This window comes from Penaeus chinensis, chromosome 12 (assembly GCF_019202785.1).
Source record: "Penaeus chinensis breed Huanghai No. 1 chromosome 12, ASM1920278v2, whole genome shotgun sequence".
Taxonomy (NCBI): Eukaryota; Metazoa; Arthropoda; class Malacostraca; order Decapoda; family Penaeidae; genus Penaeus; species Penaeus chinensis.
The window spans coordinates 9,379,741-9,394,740 of NC_061830.1; the positions used below are offsets into that span (position 1 = coordinate 9,379,741).

Consider the following 15,000-nt stretch of genomic DNA (forward strand, 5'->3'; position numbering starts at 1 on the left):
CTTCTCGTCCTTCACATTCACCTTCTTCTTCTCTTTCTCCTTCTTCTTATTCTCCTTCTTTTTCTTCTTCTTCTTCTCCTTCTTGTTCTTCTTCTTCTTCTTTTTCTTCTTCTCGTCCTTCACATTCACCTTCTTCTTCTTCTCTTTCTCCTTCTTCTTCTTCTTCTTCTCCTTCTTTTTCTTCTTCTCCTCCTTCTTTTTCTTCTTCTTCTCCTCCTCCTTCTTTTTCTTCTTCTTCTATTCCTCCTTCTTCTTCTCCTTCTTTTTCTTCTTCTCCTCCTCCTTCTTCGTCTCCTTGCTTGACCAGGAACATTCGAGATTGGAGGAGCGAGTAGAAGGGCATCGGTGTTCTCACTAAGAGATGGAGCCTTTGGTTTTATTTTTCTTTTCTGTTTTCTTTTGCTCGTCTTTTTTCTGTCCTTAGTGTTATTATTATTATTTTTATTATTAATGATTATTGTTATTATTTTTATGATGATTGTTATTGTTATTATTATTATTATTGTTGTTGCTGTTGTTGTTGTTGTTGTTGTTGTTGTTGTCATCATCATCATCATCATCATCATCATCATCATCATCATCATCATCATCATCATCATCATATCATCATCATCATCATCATCATCATCATCATCATTATCATCATCATCATCATCATCATCATCATCATCATCAGTACTGACGTAGAACATTCGCAAACAGAGGGCAAAAGGAAGCCATGAAGGTGCCTAATAAGGTCTAGTTTCGTGGATTATTTACCCGTGATTTTTCCCGCTTTTTCTCTTCACTGTTTTCTGTTGTTTTGTTTTCTTTCTTTTTTTCGTCTTCTTCTTCTGATTTGATCTTCTCAGTTGTTTTTTTTTTATTATTATTGTTCGTATTCTGTCTTTTTTCTTTGGTTTTCCTTTTCATCTACTTCACCTCCACTTCTCCTCATTTTTCTTCTTCTTCTCCTCTTCTTCCTCTTTCTCTTCCCCCCCCCTCCTCCTCCTCCTCCTCCTCCTCCTCCTCCTCCTCCTCCTCCTCCTCCTCCTCCTCCTCCTCCTCCTTCTCCGCCGTTTTCTCCTCCTCTTCTTCTTCCTCCCCCTCTTCCTACTCCTACTGCTACGTCAGTTTTTCTTTTTCTTCTTCTACTTCTTCGTCTTTGTCGGAAAGGCAGATATAGAAGGGGGAAGAAGGAAGGAAGAAGGGAAGAAGGGAAGGAGAGAAGGAAGAAGGGAAGGAGGAAGGGAGATAGGGCGTGAGGGAGGGAAGTAGGAAGAGAGAGAGAAAGAGGGAAGGACGGAGAAAAGGAGGGAGGTACATAGGGATAGAGGAATAGAGACGGGGGGGGAAGGAGGAAGAGAGAAAGGGAGGGAAGGAGAAAGAAAGAAAGGGAAGGAAGGAGGAAGAGAGAAGGCAAAGGAAGGAGACAGAAAGAAAAGGAAGGAAAGAGGATGAGAGAATGAGAGAGGAAGAAAGGGAGGGTAGGAGGAAGAAAGACAGGGAGATAAGGAAGAAGACAGAAAGAAAGAGGAAGAGAGAAAGAAAGAAAGAAACAAAAGAGACATGCATTAGCACAAGCTTAAACAGAATTGTTACATAAAAATACAGACTTTCGAAACTGTCCCATGATGTCAATCCGATTAACGTTTTCATGAGTTCATTTCGTACATTTGTATACGTGTTGGAACGTCCCTTTTTCCGTAGAATATCCTGTATGCATGCTGAACAACCTTTTAATTGTTCCAAAGGTCATTTGTATTCATTCGTATGCCGCGGGAACGTTGTTTCTAGTGACGAGCAACTTTAAACAAGGCAAATTGTACCTGGTATTGTTTTGGGATTCTGAAAGGGGATATAGTAATGTGGCGGTGGTTTGAAGAAATAATTGTGTTATGTATTTATTTATTTATTTATTTATTTATTTTTTATTATTATTATTATTATTTTTTTTTTCTTACTTTTTTTAACTTCCAAATAATTAGGTCAGCTCCATACGGCCGTGTTCCACCTACCTCAAAGCAAAGGCAATGTAAAGTTTGTTTAATTATTAAACACACTTTTAAGTTACTGAAATACCCAAATACGTAGTTATTAGTATTAACTCGACTCCAGACAAATTATACTTTATATATAACGATCATGAAGTATATAATTGGCGCCATGCCGTTGCACTGGAGACGTTGCCGGTTGTTTATATAGCACACTATTACATCATGCATTGCAAAGGCTTTACTGTTTTTTGTATGTGTTTGTGACCTATATGACTACGTAGAGCTTTGTGTGTTTGTTTTTACTATTTGTTACGGTATATTTTAGCAACTTTTTGATTGTATAGATGATTCCTTAACTAAAATTGAAAAAAAAAAGTGTGTTACAGCATACTCGCGCGTAGAGAAGGAAGGAAGTACGTTGATAGACTGGAAACAGATAGATAGATAAACAGAGAGACAGCTACTTAGGGATGACGAGAGATTTATAAAGAATCTCGGTTATCACAGACAATAAAAAAACGTTACAACCAGGATGCCCGAAGTTACGATAGTCATTCTCTGCATTCTCATTCTTGTCACATTTCTTGGTAAATAAATTTTCTCTCTCTCGCTCTTGCTGTCTCTCTCTCTCTCTTGCTCTCTCTCTCTCTCTCTTGCTCTCTCTCTCTCTCTCTCTCTCTCTCTCTCTCTCTCTCTCTCTCTCTCTCTCTCTCTCTCTCTCTCTCTCTCTCTCTCTCTCCCTCTCCCTCTCCCTCTCCCTCTCCCTCTCTCTCTCTCTCTCTCTCTCGCTCACTCTCTCTCTCTCTCTCTTGCTCTCTCTCTCTCTCTCTCTCTCTCTCTCTCTCTCTCTCTCTCTCTCTCTCTCTCTCTCTCTCTCTCTCTCTCTCTCTCTCTCTCTCTCTCTCTTGCTCTCTCTCTCTCTCTCTCTCTCTCTCTCTCTCTCTCTCTCTCTCTCTCTCTCTCTCTCTCTCTCTCTCTCTCTCTCTCTCTCTCTCTCTCTCGCTCACTCTCTCTCGCTCTCTCTCGCTCTTGCTCTCTCCTCTCTCTTGCTCTCTCTCTCTCTCTCGCTCTCTCTTGCTTTCTCTCTCTTGCTTTCTGTCTCTCTCTCTCTCTCTCTCTCTCTCTCTCTCTCTCTCTCTCTCTCTCTCTCTCTCTCTCTCTCTCTCTCTCCTCTCTCTCTCCCTCCCTCCCTCCCCCTCCCCCTCCCCCTCTCCCTCCCTCCCTCACTTCCTCACTTCCCCTTTTTCTCCATCTCTATCTATCAGTCTATCTTGCTGCCTCTCTATCTATCAGTCAATCTTCCTGCTTCTCTATCTATCTTCTATCTTTCTGTTTCCATCCCTACCTATCTACCTGCCGACCTACCTACCTACCTACCTACCTACCTACCTACCTACCTACCCACCTACCCACCTACCCACCTACCTACCTACCCACCTACCTACCTACCTACCTACCTACCTACCTACCTACCTACCTACCTACCTACCTATCTGTCTATCTATCTATCTACCTGCCTATCTATCTGTCTACCTGTCTACCTCTCCAGCTATCTTTCTATCTGCACACTCATTGTTATTGGGGTTGACTTCCGTAGATTTAACCGGAATGCAGTTTCTGTTAGCCAGGTACTAGATTTTCAAGAAAGCACTGTGTCATGCAGACTCGAGGCAGCATGACAGTGCAATGCAGGCCTGTGTATGTGTGTAAGTTGCAGGGCTTTTGTGTTGCAATACGACCTTGAATTGAATGATAAGCTGTGATACTGAAGTGAAATAATTGTCAACAGAAAACGTTGTCGGATAGTTACATGACAACAAATTCTCATATTTTTGCTGAACAGCTTTCACTACAATATGAATTTCGGTATTACCAGCAGTACACAGGTTTTGTTAGATGGGAAGTGTCGGTGATGATAGAGTTAATAGTAAATTAACAGTAGATCAGGTGTGGAAATGGCATTCAGAGGGTAGGCGTTTCCCCAGAGAACTCGATGTGCTATTCATCAGTGAGGTTAGTAATGGTTAGCAATGCTAGTAACGATTATGGTTGTAATAGTAAAGATAAAATCAAAACTAGAACAGCAAGAGATGTAATGATTATGACGGAAGATGATTATGAAGATGAAGATGGAGATTATGATGAAGATATTGATATTAATAATGAGGATTATAATAACGAGAATAATGGTAGCGAAAATATAATGGTAATGATAATGACAATAATGATAAAAGATTATTATATTAGTGATAATAATAATGACAGTAGTAGTAGTCCTAGTTGCAATGATGATGATGGTGAGAATAATGATAATGACAAGGCCAGTGATCATAGTGATGATAAAGAGGATAATTGTGATACAAGAAAATGAAACGATATAATCATTATTAGGTCAAGCCCATCCATGCCCATCATCTCCCATCACCCTTTATCTAAAATAAAGAAATCCATGGACAGTGATAAGATAAAAACCGTGTTTAAAATGCGATCAACGAAATTAGATAATTTATCAGCGACGTCCGACCTAACCTAACGATTGGGTCTCATAAAGGCGAGAATTCTACGATGACGGAAGCAAAAGGCGGTCTTACCGATTACGAAGAAATTGATGATTTTGGGGAAAATGGGCCGAGACGTGATACGAAATTACTAGGTCATGATGACGGTTATGGAAAAAAGACGTTTATGAAGTTTATTGATTTGTGTGTGTATGTGTAATGCAGGAAATTTAATTGTCTTTTTTTTTAGAAGAAGGGCGCTAAATTGTCAGTCTTTAATAGGTTAGCGTGTCAGGATGTGGACTGATACCAAAGTTTTATGAAATGATTATGTTTCTCTCTGACCTTCAATCATACGCGCACACACACGCTCGCACACACACACGCGCGCACACACACTCACGCACACTCACGTGGGAAAGGGAGAAAGAGGGAGAGGTAGGGAGGGGGAGAGAGAAGGAGAGGGAGAGAGAAGGAGAGGGAGGGAGAAGGAGAGGGAGAGAGAAGGAGAGGGAGAGAGAAGGAGAGGGAGAGGAAGGGAGAGGGAGAGGAAGGGAGAGGGAGAGGAAGGGAGAGGGAGAGGAAGGGAGAGGGAGAGGAAGGGAGAGGGAGAGGAAGGGAGAGGGGGAGGGGGAGAGAGAGGGAGAGGGAGGGAGGAAGGGAGAGGGAGGGAGGGAGGGAGGGAGGGAGGGAGGGAGGGAGGGAGAGAGGGAGAGAGGGAGAGAGGGAGAGAGGGAGAGAGGGAGAGAGAGAGAGAGAGAGAGAGAGAGAGAGAGAAAGATAATTTATACACACACACGTGTGCATAAGTGTGCATATGCATACACATCCGTAGGTCCGATTGCAAGGAGCTTCCTTCTGAGGCGCGAGCGGTGTCACGCGGGATCACGAGAGATGGCATAGAGACACTCCTATTGTGGCTCGGCGCTGAAGTGTGTTTTGTTTGTTCATTAAGGTTATTAAGGGAACTTTTGCGCCTGGCACGGCAGCGCTTGTGAGAACCTGTAAGTTGAACATTGCGACAAATGTAGAAAATGTGCGATTGAAGATTGATGATTTCGTTGGGATCCTTAAATTCTGATGGAACTGTATTATCGTAGTATTAAGTACTTATCACTGTAGAAATATTATTACATATCTGTCTGTTTGTTTTTATTTATTATTACCTTGTCAGTTGTTTACGTTTGCATCTACTATTTGTGCGTATGTAAAGTGAAAAACAACCGGGTAAGAATACGAGGGAAGGAGGTATGGGTTTGGCCAGTGGGCGCATAGGTGTGTACATGTTAACTTTTGGGCGTGAGAGGCGTTGCTAAAAGGCCTTTGAGTGCTTAAGGTCGTACATACCTGGCCAGTGGGTGGGCGTAAATTGACTATCGAACCTGAAGGAAAAACCGGTGCGGACAGGTTAGCTGCGAAGTAAACTGGAACGGAGGAGTCAATTTAGTCCGAATAAAGTGTAATAGTGTACGTATACGAAGGAAGAACGCGGGCATCGGTACGTGAACGTTTAATCTGACTGTGAAATAACTGGATCAAGGGGTTTTTGTTCGGTTTTTAATCCAAATAGACAAGGGAAATCACAGAAAACGTAATTCAGACATTTCCACCATTTATAAAACTAGCCAATAATAGTAATAATGATTAGAAAAAAAAGAAGTAAAGAAAAATGTTACTAAAAAAACGTATATAGGCTTCCGTGACGCAAAAGGAAGCGGGCCTCTCGTTAATTTAAGACGTCACACAGCATGGCCTTCGTGCGTGTGTTATCAAGGCGACATCACTAACACGCGGCCCGCCTGGAACTGATTTATTATTCAAAAGTGAAAGGGAGACGAGAAGCACCTTCGATGGCAGGAGCTTTTCATTTGTCAGAGCGATAGTGACAAAAAAAATTTAAACAGAAAGAAAGAAAATAAAAAAACAAGACTTAAAAGATAATAACTCACAATCAGTGTTTGATGTAATGGATGACCATGGCATTAATATAGAAGTAGGTGAATAGGTCTCGCGTCGAGGAGTTGATTGAACACACAATCAGAACTCAAGGAGGTTTTAGCTGTTGATTCCGTTCGAGGGTTCGAACCTTATTGGGTTTCGATCCTGTAGTTTCTGGGTGAAGTTGTTTGTATTTGTTATTATTGTTGTTGTCTTGTTGTTGTTGTTCTTCTTCTTTTTAACATTGTTATTATTATTATTATTATTATTATTATTATTATTATTATTATCATTATCATTATCATTATTGTTATTGTTATTGTTATTATTATTTATATTGTTATTATTATTTTAAGGCGGTCTTGTAATGTGCTTGATATTTTTTTTTTTTTTCCGAATCTGCCTTTTTTGTTTGTTTATTTAAATGTCATGTCTGTTTTATTTAAATCTTTGTTCCATAAGTAATAACATTTAGTTGTGGGTTTTTAGATGTTATGAGTAAGACGAGGTATGTGTGTCAGCTTGAACAGGAAGTCTTACAAGAAAGGGCATTAAGCAGGGGTGTATTGGAAGAGTAGAAAGCAGAAGGGGAATAACAAGAGTCATAGAAGAAGGAAGAAGAAGGAAGGACGGAAGAGAGACTAACTCGATACGGGAGATAGAGGAAGAGAAGGAATAAACAGTGGCGTAATTGAAAGAGGAAGGAAGGAAGGAAGGGAGTCTGGGTCGATACAGGAAAAGGGGGAAGTGAAGGAATAAACAGAGGCGTAGAAGGAAGAGAAAGGAAGGAAGAGAGACTAGATCGATACGGGAGAAAGAGGAAACGAAGGAAGTAAAAATAAAATGAAAATAAAAATAGTGAAAGCTTATAAGTGGTTTTCGTGAGAGGGGGGGTAGAATGGAAGTAACGTTTCAGAGAAGTAACTAATCTATTTTCGTTAATGGTGCGTGCGTGTGTGTTCGTGTGCGCATGTACGCAGGGTTCCTATTTTTTTAAAGCAGAATATACATTATTTGATTTTTGTATTTTCTTATTGTTTGTTTACTTATTTTATTATTATTATTTATTATTGTCGGTGCCGTTGTTGCTGCTTTCTTAATACCATTGTTATTATAATTTGATTATTTACGATAATAATAATAATTATAATTAGTATTATCATTATGATGATGAATATGATGATGATAGAAATAATAGCAAAAACGAACATTAATATACATGTAAAAATAAGTGCATAATGGGGTCAGTCCTCTTCAAAATCAAATATTGACAAGTTAGTAGGATATGTTGTGAGTAGCTAATTTGTAAGGTATCTCCCTCGTAATACTGGCTTGTACTGAGGACTTACAGAGTTCGCTTTGTTACTGGAGAGAGTTACTGAGAGAGAAAGGAAGTAAGGAAGTGGAAGAAGGAAAGGGAGAGAGGGAAATTAAAACAGTTTAGTGTGCATTAAAACTTTTATTCGTTACGTGACCTTGATTAAACCCAATATCACTGCAGAGTTTGCAAACACTGCGATGTTGCAGCATTGCATTCCCGACATATTTACACCCAGACTCAGATAACATATACATTCGCTGAAGAATGCTACTTGCAACTAGAAAATGCAAATATCTTCGGATTTCAATTTGGAGAATTCTTAAATCGACACCAGTGTACTATTTTTATAATGCCTGCGTTTCGTGTCGCTTGGCGATTTGCGTCTTGTCACGTGGCACGTATTTGACCTTTAAGCTATGACACGTGCAACGATGAAGATGTTTCGATCACTGTCTGGTTAAATATTGCTGAATAACCTTGAGAATCGCATCGAAATCTTGAAAATGACGGGGATTGAAGGAAGAAACAATGCAGCAAAATTTAGATAAAGTCATTTAGAATTCCTTCCTTTCTTCCTCCCTTCTTCCTCTATCCTCCTTGGTCTTCGTCAAAATCTATAGCGCTCTGGCTTCCAGGAATGACACATAAATAACGCTTGTGACCTCTTTTCTCGACCTCGATATTAGCTGTGCTGTTGAGGATTTGAAGTTTGTTTTATCGTTGAAATACGCGTTGCCTTGGTACGTTGTGTGTGTGTGTGCTTAGTCAGTACTCTCCTCGCATAAAAAGCTCACTTGCCTCAGATGTACATGTTTGCTTGTTTATATCACGTGTCAGGAGTGTATATAGTTAAGGTTATGTAAAGTATTAGAGAGGGAAGATGAAGGTTTAGGTGTAGGTGAAAGTGAAGGTGAAGGTGAAGGTGAAGGTGAAGGTGAAGGTGAAGGTGAGAGAGAGAGGAGGATTGATAAGACAGACAGACACTGTTTGATTGTCCGTCAAAATTCTTGCTCGATTTAAGTGTGAGAAATTATTTAATATCACTCCACGCTGTGTGAGATCAGAAAATAAATACTCAACTGACTGATTTGCTATTAGTAGTTAATCATTTAGTGATTATCGTTTGTGGTTTACATTTTGTTCCGGTCAATTAAAGGGGTTTTACTGCTAGAGCAAGTATAGAGTATAGAGCAATAGAGTATAGAGCATAGAGTATAGAGTATAGAGTATAGAGCAAACAGGGACGTATTTAATCAGGAATCTCTTGTGTCCCTTACCAGATTCCTTTTATTTGTATCTTATGCTTACGGGAGTCACAGGGAGCACTCATACATAATGACCTAATATTCCATTAATTTTTATTAAGGTACCCTGTTTGTTATCTACATATTATCGTTTATTCTAATGATTAGTTTATCGCCGTTATCTGTATTTGTATTTATATAAAGGCTTGGAAGTTCAGATCACATAACATTTAGGCTCCCTGGGCGAGAATCATGAAGCCGTCGCTTGTCACAGTGACTCAGCACTAACGCAGGAGTTCGTTTTACATATTGATTATCTGCAGTGGAAACACATCTTAGGAATGTGTAACGTGGAATGTACTGTAACTGGTATGGCTAATGCAGGCACACACGTACATAGGGACACATCCTGACATAGTATAGATATTATATAGATTTTGTGCCGACATAAGGGCGTACATGCTTTAGCATACGCACAAGCTATCACCCACACGTACATACGCACACATGTAGATAAACGCAAGCACACTCACTCACTCACTCACTCACTCACTCACTCACTCACTCACTCACTCACTCACTCACTCACTCACTCACTCACTCACTCACTCACTCACTCACTCACTCACTCACTCATTCACTCACTCATTCACTCACTCATTCACTCACTCATTCACGCATTCACTTACTCACTAAACTCTCTTACTCACTGACTCACATTCACTGACTCACCTCACTGACTCACTCGTATACACACACACACACACACACACACACACACACACACACACACACACACACACACACACACACACACACACACACAAGCGTTTTTATCTCACAGTGGAGGAAAAATACTCACAAGTGGCGATGTGAGTTAACATTAACGAAGAATTACACTCATTATACAAAAAGTAGATCGCATTACAAAGACCACAAGTAACGTCTTTTACAACGGACTTAAAATAATAATGATAATAGTAATAATAATGATAATAGAAATAAAGGGGTATGGTGTAGTGTAGGGCCTATATACTCTTATGCCTACATTGGGACCATTTGTGATACATTTGGGAGAGCAAGGTCGTGTGACATTAGAGGAAGCATAAAAAATTCAGGTAGAATCAGGAGGGTGAATGGTAGCTTCTGCACCTTCGTTTGTATGCCGGTATGTGTGTGTGTGAGGAGGGAGGGAGAGAGAGAGAGAGCGAGAGAGAGAGAGAGAGAGAGAGAGAGAGAGAGAGAGAGAGAGAGAGAGAGAGAGAGAGAGAGAGAGAGAGAGAGAGAGAGAGAGAGGGGGGGGGGCAGAGTGAGGGGTAGGGAAAGGTGGAGAGGTGGGGAGAAAGGGAGTAGGGGGAGAGAGTAAGGAGCAGGGAGAGGTGGAGAGAGGGTTAAAGAGGCGAGGAATGAGGGGTAGGGGTGAGGTGGGGAGAGTGAGGGGTAGGGAAAGGTGGAGAGGGGGTGTGAGTGGTGGGGATAGAGGGGGAAGGGGGAGAGAGTAAGGGGCACAGAGAGAGGTGGCGAGGGTGTGAGAGAGGCGAGAAATGAGGGGGGAGGGGCGGAGGTGGGGAGAGAGTGAGGGGTAGGGAGAGGTGGAGAGGGGGTTGGAGAGGCGAGGAGTGAGGGGGAAAGGGGAGAAGTAGAAAGGGAGAGGGAGAGGTGGAGAGGGGAAGGGGGGGAAGAATGAGGGACAGGGAGAGGTGGAGAGGGGGTGAGAGAGGCAAAGAGTGAAGGGGAAAGGGGAAAGATGGAGAGGAAGAGGGAGAGGGAGAGGTGGGGAGAGAGTGAGGGGCAAGGAGAGGTGAGGGAGAGAGGGAAAGGAAAGGAAAGGAAATGTAGAGGGAGAGAGAAGTGTAGTAAGAAAGGGAAGAGCGAGAGCGAGGGGGAGAAATAGAGGGAGAGGGAAAGGTAGATGAAAAGAAATAGGAATAGCGGAAGAGGGTGAGAAAGAACGGGAAAGGAGACGAAATGGGGGGGAAAGGATGAAAAAGAGAGAGGGGATAGGGATAGGTGGAGAGAGAGGGGAAGGGATGGAAAGGGGGAGAGGAAAAGGTGAAAAGAGAGCATGAGAGAAAAGGAGAGGGAGAGGGAAGAAGGAAAAGATGGGAAATGGAGATGAAAGAGAAAGGAAAAGCGAAAGAAATCGATAGATAAGGAGAAAAAGAGAAAGAAAAGAGAATGTCAGCATTTTTCCATACACGAAATGTCAGGGAATTGGGACTTTATGGCAATGTTTCTTATTTGTTGACATCGATTCATCAGACACACCTCATGAAAATAACCATTGATTTGAAAACAAAATCAAACCAGATTACACCAAGAAACTGGATTTCACAGCCGCCGGAGTCCTTCTAAGAAATCCATACAAAAATAAAAGAAAAATCAATTGTTAAACCGATACAACCATCATTCCCCAATATTGTTTTTTCTTTTTTAAAGCAGTCTCAAATTGATTCGTATTTTATATATTTATGTCCACGTGACGAAATTGACATCACACGAAAACTGCGCTTGCTCGCCTCCAGGGTGTGACGTCCGAGTTGTGACGTCATAGCGCATCTGGCATCTCGGGGAAACCGGTGAAAACCGCTTTGAACTGGATGCGATCAGGAATTTGAATTATTGTATGTTTTTATAGATTGCATATTTCATGGTACTTGGATGTTAGGAAGGTTGTGTGGACAGAAATAGTTTGGTATTACTGTAAAAATTCTTCTTATTGTTGGTGTTGGTGTTGCTGCTGCTGTTGTTGCTGTTGCTGTTGCTGTTATTATTATTATCATCGTCATCGTCATCGTCATCGTCATCGTCATCGTCATCGTCATCGTCATCGTCATCATCATCATCATCATCATCATCATCATCATCATCATCATCATCATCATCATCATCATCATCATCATCATCATCGTCATCGTTATCGTTATCATTATCATTATCATTATCATTATCATTATCATTTTCAATATCATTATCATCGTCATTACCATTATCATCATCACCATCATTATAATTATTATGAGTATATATATAATAGGATTTCTGTGAGTAAATGTCCTTAAATAGAAGATGAAGCGAGCTTTATCTATTAAAGGAAACATAACTTTTGACCCTGCTTTTATCAGGTTATCCGTACAGCTCCTACCAACACACATGCACAAATACTTATATATTACTTATATGGATATACTTAAATAGATCTTTCGCGCACGGACCCATCCTCTCATCCACCAATACACTCACTCATACACTCACGCACTTATTCATTCACCCATTCATTCCCGCACTCACTCATTACTTAATTCCTTCATTCATTCATTTACATACGCACGCACACGCACACGCACACGCACACGCACACGCACACGCACACGCACACGCACACGCACACGCACACGCACACCCACACACACACACACACACACACACACACACACACACACACACACACACACACACACACACACACACACACACACACACACACACACACACACACACACGCACATATATATATATACATATACATATATATACATATATATATATATATATATTTATTAGATACATATTTGTATTTAAAAAAAAAATATATATATATATATGTATGTATGTTTGTACATATTTATGTATGTATACACACACACACACACACAAACACACACACACACACACACACACACACACACACACACACACACACACACACACACACACACACACACACACACACACACACACACACACACACACACGCACACACACATATATATATATATATATATTTAGTAAATAAAACTGTTCCCTCAACCACAGCCACTACAGTGTCCTCATTGCACTTTCTTTCTCTGTCCCCAGTTTACAAAGACCTGAAAACGCCTCGTCCCTTCGTTGAAGACCTGTCCCAGTATGGAGATGACGGGAGCTCAGCTGCCGCCGCTAAAGAAGACCATGTCTATATGGATGCAATGGGCTTTGGGATGGGCTGCTCATGCCTGCAGATGACCTTCCAGGCTTGTAACATACGAGAGGCTCGGGTTCTGTATGACCACCTCACCCCGCTTTGCCCAGTCATGGTGAGGAAGAGTCACGTGAACTTTGATCAAGTTACTTTTCTTATGATTTTCATTAGACTTTTTTCCATTCATATATGGGTATTTTATTTCTTATGTATGTGTTGTAAGTAATATTTTTTGATTTTGTATTTCTCTTTGATACTTCTGCTCTTTCATAGGACATTTTTTTATCATGATAAACTCAGTACTATAATAAAGATTTGTATACTAAATATATGAGTAATAAATCTCAATAAGGATTTTTTAGTATCACAAAGTACAACTACATATCTCATGTGCTTTGTTTGTAGCTGTACCAAACATTTAAGATATACATAATATAGGTTTACATGTCATAGTTAGGTTTGTAAGGTAAAACAGCATGTATTTTTATGATGTATGTTGGGAAAATAGCATTAAGCAAATAAATTTTGATATACTGTACATAACAAAACTATTTGCCTCAGACATACATGTCCTTCTCTTATCAACAAGCTGAACCTTAGAGTAATATTTCTTCACACAAGGTCCATTCACTATTATATTATTTATGGGTATCAAATGTTAATGATCTCTAGTTAATGATTAAAGTTGCACAGGGAACACCATAGGAGTAATTTACATTCTTCTTTTGTTACTAATTTGATTGATGGATTAGCAATATATCTGACAATATGTAAATTGTTATATTTTGTTTTTGGTTCTAATAGTTAAAGATTATCTATAAATGAAAATTCTTTGTGAATATATTGAATATTCTGTCTTCTTTCTCACTGAAAATTATTTTTACTAAAATCTAAGGTAGACTGTTTGAAGAATATTCGATACATATTTAAGTCCTATGATTTGATTAGATGAACAGCTTTCTTCTTTACCTTATCTGTCATCAATCATATTCAATTTCATCTCTTCCCACTTAGCTTGCACTCACTGCTGCCACCCCAATCTACCGTGGCTACCTGACAGATGTGGACTGCAGATGGGATGTTATTTCAAGTTCTGTGGACTGTCGAACGCGTGAAGAACGAGGCCTAGACCCCCTCAGGAATGACAGATTTGTAATACCGAAGTCCCGCTATGATTCCGTGGATTGTTACTTGTCTGAATGTGGTGCAAGGTAACAATACATAGCCATTTTTTTTATCTTAATGAAAGGGATTTGATCAACAGTGTATGTATTTTTCTTTTTCCTTGAATGTTTGATAGATTTATAGTGTCATTTATAGCTTTTGATTATGAAATATATCTGAGAGATAACTATATATGTCATGCTGAATTACAACTGGCTAAATCTCATCTTATCCATTTTTATATACATTATATGCATTTATAAAGAAGAACCTTGTTTTTGTTTGCCTTGTCTTTTTGTTATTGTCATATATATTAAGCATATTTTAAAAGTGGAAATCTTCCAATCTATATTGTATCTACATTTTTTAATCTTTTATTTTCTTTCTTTCTTTTTCAGATACAATGATATTCCCCTTGTATATGATAAACAAATATATGATCAACTCATTGACAGTAAAATTGATGAGTTTATGGCCCAACATGTGGCCCATCTTTTTATTCGGGATTCTATCTCTCTCTTCTCGGAAAAGATCCATCAGGATGACGAGAAGGAAATGGATCATTTCGAGGTAAAGATTTTGAGATTGGATTTTCATTGCAAGTACAATAGTAATAAAAGTTAATATAAATGAAATTGTTATTAATGGTACCACATGCTGGGCAGTAGTCTGAAAATATCATCATAAGAAGAGAAAAGTATCCAAGACCATAATAGCCTTCCGTAATACTTGGAGATTGCTAGATTTACTGTTATGTCATTTAATGTAGTATATGTTAATTCTCTTTATACTTAACCCCTTGCCGACAGGTACAACAGGGTAGACACGTGCTATGCCCACTGTTAGTACTTGTTTGATTGTTTTTACACATAGATGGCTATACTTGTACTAAGTCACC

At 39.8% G+C, this 15,000-nt stretch overlaps 1 protein-coding gene across 1 annotated transcript in view; it reads left to right on the forward strand.

Annotated features, from left to right (window-relative positions):
• The window catches only part of LOC125030927 (glutamate--cysteine ligase catalytic subunit-like), a 34,719-nt gene that overhangs the window by 17,785 nt on the left and 1,934 nt on the right, over positions 1–15,000 (forward strand). Inside the window, exons 5-7 of the mRNA XM_047621303.1 lie at positions 12,836–13,053; positions 13,953–14,149; positions 14,501–14,672. Coding sequence (XP_047477259.1) covers positions 12,836–13,053; positions 13,953–14,149; positions 14,501–14,672 — 587 coding nt within the window. The remainder of the gene's footprint in view (positions 1–12,835; positions 13,054–13,952; positions 14,150–14,500; positions 14,673–15,000) is intronic.